The sequence below is a fragment of the Peromyscus leucopus genome, chromosome 3 (assembly GCF_004664715.2).
Source record: "Peromyscus leucopus breed LL Stock chromosome 3, UCI_PerLeu_2.1, whole genome shotgun sequence".
Taxonomy (NCBI): domain Eukaryota; kingdom Metazoa; phylum Chordata; class Mammalia; order Rodentia; family Cricetidae; genus Peromyscus; species Peromyscus leucopus.
In genome coordinates, this window is record NC_051065.1 from 10,332,162 (window position 1) to 10,341,177 (window position 9,016).

General features: G+C 41.2%; 1 protein-coding gene across 1 annotated transcript; it reads left to right on the top strand.

Annotated features, from left to right (window-relative positions):
• The first annotated feature begins 4,529 nt into the window (after nucleotides 1-4,529).
• LOC114694740 (26S proteasome regulatory subunit 6B-like) lies at nucleotides 4,530-5,831 on the top strand. The gene is given in 1 exon segment (XM_037203420.1): nucleotides 4,530-5,831. A coding segment is annotated over 1 exon segment (1,278 nt). The 5' UTR covers nucleotides 4,530-4,533; the 3' UTR covers nucleotides 5,812-5,831.
• The last annotated feature ends 3,185 nt before the right edge of the window (nucleotides 5,832-9,016 follow it).

Here is a 9,016-nt window from a genome sequence, read left to right on the forward strand (position 1 = left end):
ATTTGTTTATGCTGCAGAATATTGCTTTAACTGTGTAAAGGTGTATTACATTTGTTTCTGCTGCCTTTGCTAATGATGTAAACACATGTTACATTTGTTTATGCTGCATTTATTTAATTATGTAAAGATGTGTGAATGGTTCACCTTACCTGCCTAAGGCACCTGATTGGTCTAATAAAAAGTTGAACTGCCAATAGCTACACAGGAGACTGATGGGTGGGGCTGGTGGGAAGAGAGAATAAGTAGGAGGAGAAATCTAGACTTGAGATAAAAAGGAGGAGAAAACAAGGGAGAAAGAGAGCTGCCATCCAGCCAGGGAGAGTCAGCAAAAGTAAGATATACAAAAGGAAAGAAAGGTAAAAAGCCCCAAGGCAAAATATAGATAAAGAGAAATAGGTTAAGTTATAAGAGCTAGCAAAAAATGAGCATGAGGTAACTCTGAGCATTCATAATGAGTAAGAAATCTCTGTGTCTTGATTTGGGAGCTGGGTGGCCACCCCAAAAGAAAAAGCTAGGTACAGCATAAAAAAGTAAAGATAAATAATATTATGTAAATGGAGAATATTGTGAAAAGTTTACAAGAATAAAAAATTATATTCTATTTTCCTGCTTCTCCCTTCCAAGAGGCTGGAGTTACTGGAGTTACAGAACTGTACTACCACACCCAGGCCAAAAAAAGTGTATATACAAATGAATTTGTATAAGGCTGGAGTATTCTAGAGAATGTAACAGATACTGAAAAAAAGATGATGAGATAAAAATGAATGGTGTTGGACATGATCAGAATTGCAGGAGAAGAAAACCAAACCAAAAGAACAAATACCCCAAACATAAATCAAGAAAACTTCACTAAATAATAAAAATAAGATTATTTAAAACTAGATGCTGTTGGACTAGTACAATAAATAACCAAAAGTATTAACTCAGAAAAACCAGCACAAAGAAACATCCAAGGGGGATGTATCTTTGAACAGTGGGTAAAATAAATTATTTGAATGTCTGGATAGTTTGGGAAAAAAAAAGCATTTGAGTTATAGTAGAATGGAAACTATCATCAGTCTATTCTACAGCAACCCCCAACGCCAGAAGAAAAATAAGATATTCAAGTAAAATACTGTGAAGTCAGCATGGTTATGAACTTTGGAGCATAAAGGACACAGACCTGGGTGGTGGCTCAGCAGGTGGAGGTGTGTGCCACATAAGCCTAGTGACCTGAGTTCAATCCCCAGAACCCAGGTAAAGGTGAAAGGAGATCAACTCTACAAAGCTGTACACACACACACACACACACACACACACACACACACACACACACACACACACACACACACCAGGGGCAAGAGAGAAAAAAGATAATAAAACCTTTACTATCATTTAAAACTTGGGAAAATTTTTACAAGCATTGCAGGGCAATCTGTACAGAATGAACTTCTAACAATCAAGTTCTTGGGGAGCTTCTGACAGAAAGAGAAAAACCTAAAACACTGATTTCCGAGACAAGCTGACAGGAAGTGAAGAGTACGCTAATCCCTTATGTCCTGACAATATAGATGGCCAACACAACAAGTGGGAATACAGTACATAGAATTTTAACTGAGTTTTTAGTATCATGTTGTTGATAGCATAGATCAGTTCTTATATGTGCAATATAAAATAAAACGTAGATATGGAGTCATGCAATTTTATCATTTACTGCAATATCATTAGGAAGCATTTCATTGACTTTTTTTTTTTTTTAAAGAAAATGGGAACCTGCAGGTGATGTTGGTGCATACCTTTAATTCCAGGATTCAGGAGCCAGAAGCAGAGGCAGGTGGATCTATGTGAGTCGGAGGCCAGCCTGGTCTAAAAGTGAGTTCCAAGACAGCCAGGGCTTCACAGAGAAACCCTGTCTTGAAAAAGCAAACAAACAAAAACAAAAGAAAGAAAGAGAGAGAGAGAGAGAGAGAGAAAAAATAAAAGAAAAAATAGGATTCTACATGCTTCAATCCACAGACCTAGGGAGGCTAAGTAACAAGGAAAGCCCAAGAGCAGGCTTATGGATCTCTCTGAGAAGGAGAAACAGAATAGATTTCTCTGGTGGACTGTGGGAGAGTACTGGAAGAGATGACTGGAATTGAGGGGCATTTTGCGGGTGTTGTAGAAACCAAGTGTAATGGAAACTCCCTGGAATCTATGAGAGTGATCTCATTGAAGACTCGTAGTAACAGGGGATATGAAGCCTGAACCAGCCATCTCCTATAACCAGGCCAAACTTCCAGTGAAGGGGACACCGAGTCAGCCACAAAATCTTCAACCTACAATTTGTCCTGCCTGCAGGTGTGCTGGGATAATGGTGGCACAGAATTTGTGGGAGTGGCCAACCAATGACTGGTCCAACTTGAGGCCCACCCCAGGAGAGAGAGCCTGCACCTGACACTGCCTGGATGGCCAGAAACCAGAGGCTGGACAGCCCAGCGACCTAGGATAGAACCAAACATGACTGGTTTAAAAAAAAAAAAAAGTCAATGAAATGGGTTCCTTATGATATTTTGCTACACTCAAAGATCAGAACCCAGCATGATTGTCATCAGAGAGGTTTCATCCAGCAACTGATTGGAGCAGATGCAGAGGTCCGAAGGCAAACATTAGGTGCAGCTTGGGGAATCCTACAGAGAAGGGCAAGGAAGGATTGTAGGCACCACAGTGGTCAAAGATACCATAAGGAAACACAGAATCAACTAACCAGGTTTCATGGGGGCTCAGAGAAACTGAACCTACAATTGGGAAATCTGCATGGGTCTAATCTGGGTCCTCTGCATATATGTTGTGGTTGTGTAGCTTGCTCCTCTGGTGGGACTCTTCACAGTGGGAGCAGGGCCTATCTCTGACTCTTTTGCTTGATTTTGGGACACTTTTCCTCCAACTGGGTTGCCTTGTCCAGCAGGATACGCCTAGTCTTATTATAATTTGATATAGGGTGTTTGGTTGATATCCCTGGGAGGCCCTGCCATTTTCTGAAGGGAAGTGGGGAGAGTAGATCTGGGGAAGAGGGGAGGGACTGGGAGGAGGCAAAGGAGGGAAACCGCAGTTGTGATATTATATATGATAGAAGAATACATGAAAAAGAAAAAGAAAGAAACGGGATTCTATGTATGGATTTAAAAGGAAAAGGCAAATCAACATCCTAAGACTAAAATAGTTTAGCTTTTTACTATTATTAACTAACTTATCTGATGTATAATAGTTGTATTCCCACAAAAGTCTTACAAACAATAACCTACTAGTAATAAATATCCCTAGTGCACATATTATGAATTTGAGATAAAATGTTTCAGTAAATGAAACCTAGAAATTCTTGGAAAAGTGACTGGCCCCAGCAGAAAGCATCCAGGATAAGCTGATGATATTTCATAGAAGAGAGACTGTAAAAACTTTCTGGGGTCATTTCAAAAGAAGTCAGAAGTGAGAGGCTGGAGAGATGGCTCAGCAGTTAAGAATGCTTGTTCAACAATCATAAGGAGCAGAGTTCAGATCATAGCCCTCAGCTAATAAGTCCAGGGTCGCCATAACTGCTTACATAGCTCCAGGTCTGAGAAGAGTGGAGACAGGAGGATTCCAGGGGCCTGTGGCTTCTAGCCAAACTGAAAATGGGAGCCCAGGAGCCCAGGAACCCTGTGTGTGAAACCCTGCTTCAAAGAAGTAGGCAGAGGGATAGGGGATAACACAAGACACTCTCTTACAGCTTTTGTATGCGGACATAGTGCACCTATGTACATGTGAAAGTATATTCATGCAAACATACACACAGAATATAAATACACTAAAAGTAAAGCCAGAAGCCAGCTAGTAGTGTCTTCTACAGGCCAAAAAGGATCAGTTTGACCTTTAATAATCATTATGATTTTAATAATAATAATAATAATTATTATTATTAATTATAGCAGATTGAAATTCATCAAATATTTTTCAATCCATAATATATATAGATTATATATTATATTATAATATAAATATATATATTAATAATATATAAAATATATATATCTTGATGCACCACCTTTAGAGAATGCTAGGGAACCCAATAATCATTTAAAGAAACAAGTAAAGGCCATTAATTCAGTACTTATCCAGCCTTTCTGAAATTTTCAATAATCTATAAAACTAAAGATTAAAAAGTGTGTCAGGAGATTCTGAACTAATACTGAAGGGATAGAATATCATCATCCCATAACATACAGTGAGTAAGATGCATCATCATTGACTGCTACTATCACAAAAGAGATAAACATGTTATGTGCCTAACACCTTCCCTAAGGGCTCCCAGAAGGATACCATCTAAATCTGTTCTAGTCTTCTTTTCCAGCTTCTACTTAGTAGTAAATAACTTGGATACAAAAATATATTGTCCTGAATAATGAATGTCAAACCAGCAAAATCTTGACTGGGGGAAATACTGACAAACAGATGAAACAGAGCTTCAATGGAAATATTACAAGGGGAAAAAGAGATGGAGGGAGAACCTATAGATTAAAAGACGTAAGACAGGGTTGCATGGAGGCCGGCTTGGTCACTATGGAGGAGATAGGCATTTTGGTGGCGAAGGTTCAGGATGAGATCCCAGCACTGTCTGTGTCTTGGCCCCAGACTGGCCTGTCCTTACTGGGGCCTGAACCCGAGGACTTGGAGGACCTGTACAGCCGCTACAAGAAGCTGCAGCAGGAGCTGGAGTTCCTGGAGGTCCAGGAGGAGTATATCAAAGATGAGCAGAAGAATCTGAAGAAAGAATTCCTCCACGCCCAGGAGGAAGTGAAGCGAATCCAGAGCATCCCATTGGTCATTGGTCAGTTTCTGGAGGCTGTGAATCAGAACACAGTCATCGTGGGCTCTACCACAGGCACCAACTATTATGTGCACATCCTCAGTACCATTGATCGGGAACTGCTCAAGCCCAATGTCTCAGTGGCCCTGCACAAACACAGCAACGCGCTGATGTATGTGCTGCTTCCTGAAGCCGACAGCAGCATCATGATGCTCACCTTAGACCAGAAGCCAGATGTGATGTATGCAGATATCGGAGGCATTGACATCCAGAAACAGGAGGCACGGGAGGCCGTGGAGCTCCCACTCACACACTTGGAGCTCTACAAGCAGATAGGCATCCGTCCTCCCTGGGGTGTCCTCATGTATGGCCCACCTGGCTGCGGAAAGACAATGTTGGCAAAGGCTGTGGCACATCATATGACAGCGGCATTTATCCGTGTGGTGGGCTCAGAGTTTGTATAGAAGTACTTGGGTGAGGGCCCCCGAATGGTCCGGGACATGTTCCGCCTGGTCAAGGAGAATGCACCTGCCATCATCTTCATAGATGAAATTGATGCCATTGCCACCAAGAGATTTGATGCTCAGACAGGAGCTGACAGGGAGGTTCAGAGAATCCTGCTGGAGCTGCTAAATCAAATGGATGGATTTGACCAAAACGTCAGCGTGAAGGTAAACATGGCCACAAACAGAGCAGACACCTTGGATCCAGCTCTACTTTGGCCAGGACACCTGGATCGCAAAATTGAATTCCCACTTCCTGACCGTCGCCAGAAGAGATTGATTTTCTCCACCATCACCAGCAAGATGAACCTCTCTGAGGAGGTAGACCTGAAAGACTATGTGGCCCAGCCAGATAAGATTTCAGGAGCCGATATCAACTCCATCTGTCAGGAGACTGGAATGTTGGTTGTCCATGAGAACTGCTATATTGTCCTGGCCAAGGGCTTCAAGAAAGCATACAAGACCGCGATCAAGATAGATGAGCAGGAACATGAGTTTTACAAGTGACCCCCTCCCCACACTTCCCCAGAAGCTAGTTTTCCCTTTACTCAGGATTGGTTTAGTTAATAAATGGATGTGATTGGATCTATTTAAAAAAAAAAAGTTAGGGTTTCTATTGCTGTGAGGCAACACCATGACCAAAGCAACTTTTTTTTTTTTTTTTTTTTTAATTGGTTTTTCGAGACAGGGTTTCTCTGTGTAGTTTTGTGCCTTTCCTGAAACTCACTTTGGAGACCAGGCTGGCCTTGATCTCACAGAGATCCGCCTGCCTCTGCCTCCCAAGTGCTGGGATTAAAGGCGTGCACCACCACTGCCCAGCCCAAAGCAACTTTTATAAAGGAAAAATATTTAATTGGGGTGGCTTACATTTTCAGAGGTTCAGCCCATTATCATCAAGGTGGACATGGTAGCATGTAGGCAGACATGGTATTGGTTACATCTTGATATGCAGGCAATAGGAAGTGGTCTGACTCATTGGGCATGGCTTGAGCATATATGAGACCTCAAGCTCACCTCCACAGTGACACACTTCCTCCAACAGAACCACACCTACTCCAACAAGACCACAACTCCTAATAGTGCCACTCTCTTTGGGGGCCATTTTCCTTCAAGCCACCACATTCCACTCCCAATCCCACAAAGGCTTATCATAATGCAAAAAGTACCTTCAGTCTGACTACAAAAGTATCCATAGTCTATAACAGTCTCAAACTTATTTAAAAGTCTAAATAAAGTTCAAAGTCTCTGAGATTCATATAATCTTGTTAACTGGAATCTCCTGTAAAATCAAAACCAAAAAAACAGATCACATTCTTCCAACACATAATGGCATATGATATATATTACCATTCCAAAACATAGGAAAGGAAGCATTGTGAGGAAATACTGAAACAAAACAAGACCAAAAACCAGCTGGGCAAACTCCAAAATGTATCTCCATGTCTGATGTCAAAATTCTCTTCAGATCTCCAACTCTTTTTAGCTCTGTTGACCGAAACACATTTTTTTTTTTCTCTTGGATTGGTTCCACTGCCTATTGACAAGTCTCCTTGGCAAGAATCCCATGCCTCTGGCATCTCCAACATCTTAGGGTCTCCAAGCAATTCAGGCTTCAACTTCACGACTTCACACAATGGCCTCTGTAGGCCCCATTCAGCAACACCCCTGACACATGCCTGGCCTCGGCAGCTTTCCTTAGTCATAGAGGAAGATTCCATAATGCCTTTCTTCTATATTTGACTTTAAAGCCAGAACCATGTGGCTGAAGCTGCCAAGTTCTGCTGCTTACTGGGGCTGGAACATGGCTACTTTGTTCAATTACATCTTCACCAGTCATCTGTCCTTTACTGCCTAAGCTTGGCTGTCCTGGAACTGGACCTGTAGACCAGGCTGGCCTCAAACTCAGAGATCAGCCTGCCTCTGCCTTCTAAATTCTTGGATTAAAGGAATGTACCACCAAGCTCTATTTTTCTTTAATTCCTTTCACAAATTGGAAATTTAGCTGGGTGGGATTTTACCATGAGGTCACCACTCCCTTTATTCCATTTCTCAATCTGTTTATCTCCTTGAATACAGGACTTAGCTCCATTCCACTTCCCAGTGCTCCTTTTCTCCTCAAATATTTTTCTGTGCTCAGCTTGCTCCTTTTCATTATATGTCTTCACCACAAAACAGTCTATACTAGGCCGTTTTGAGATTTCCTCTGCCAAGGGAATTAATTCAAACTCTTCACTTTAGCTTCAGGCAAACTTTTCTCACAAGGTAAAAAAAAAAAAGCAGCCACATTCTTCACCAAAATATCAGAAGAATGATTTCTAGGCAACATACTAAAATTCTTCTCCTTTGAAACCTCTTGAGCTAGCTCCCAATCAGTTCAAATCATTATCAGTACCATTGTCTTTCATGCTCCCACTAGTATGGCTCATTAAGTTTAAAGCATTCCACTACTTTCCTAACCCAAAGTACCAAAGTCCAATTCATCAAAGCCATGGCCAAGCCTATCACAGCAATAATCTAGTCCCTGGTATCAACTTCTGTCCTAGTTAGGGTTTCTGTTGCTGTGAAGAGACACTATGACCACAGCAACTCTTACTAAAGAAAAACATTTAATTGAGGTGGCTTACATTTTCAGAGTTTCAGTCCATTATTATCATGGTGGAACATGGCAGTGTGCAGGTAAATATGGTGCTGGCTACATCTTGATAAGCAGGCAACAGGAAGTAAACAGTCTCACTGGGTATGGCTTGAGCATATATGAGCCTGCAAATCTCGCCTCCACAGTGACACACTTCCTCCAACAAGACCACACTTCCTAATAGTGCCTCTCCCTTTGGGGGTCATTTTCTTTCAAACAACTACATAGCATTTCACTTGTTTGTGATGGACAACACTAAGAATAGGTCATACTGCATAGGAATATTCATCTGAGCTGTGAAACTAAAAGAAAACGCGTGTTAACCATTACCACAAAAATGAGGGTGACAATTTTTTATGGAGGCAAGAGTTGGAAATGAATGGGGTGGAATACAATAATAGGATTCCTTTGGTACCTGCCAAACTCCTCAGAATGAGAGGTCCAGAGTGGTTAGTGGGAAACTGAAGCAGATAATAACTAGGCCAATTATGTCTATTCCCTGATGTATACTTTATTCCATGAATACACTTCCAAGATTTCTCTCCTCTACCTTTTCAAAATGTATCAGTCTTATGATTAAATAAAACTCCTCCACCCTGCTCCAAATCCAAGCTATCTGGATGACAAAAATTCATTTGATTCATGTTTGACTCAATTCTTTTCTATGTAATGTCATATATCTTTAATCCTAGCACTTGGGAGGCAGAGACATGGAGCCATATTGGTCAACACAGACTGTTCCAAGACAGCCCAGTTACACAGAGAAACACTATTGCTAAAAACCAAAACCAAAACCAAAATAAACAACAAAAGCAAACTAACAAACAAAAAACAAAACTAACCAAACAAAAACATTACATTCATTTTTATTGTATGTGTGATTTGGGGGAAGGGGTATTGGTGTGTGCGCCACTTTGTGCTTGTGGGAGGTCAAAGGTCAATTTACAGGAGTCTTCTCTCTCTGAGGTTGAACTTAGGTCACCAGGTTTGGTGGCAAGCCGCTTTACCCAGTGAACCATCTCTCTGTCCCCTAATAATTGGCTAAATGGTTAAATATTATAACCAATACTCAATTTA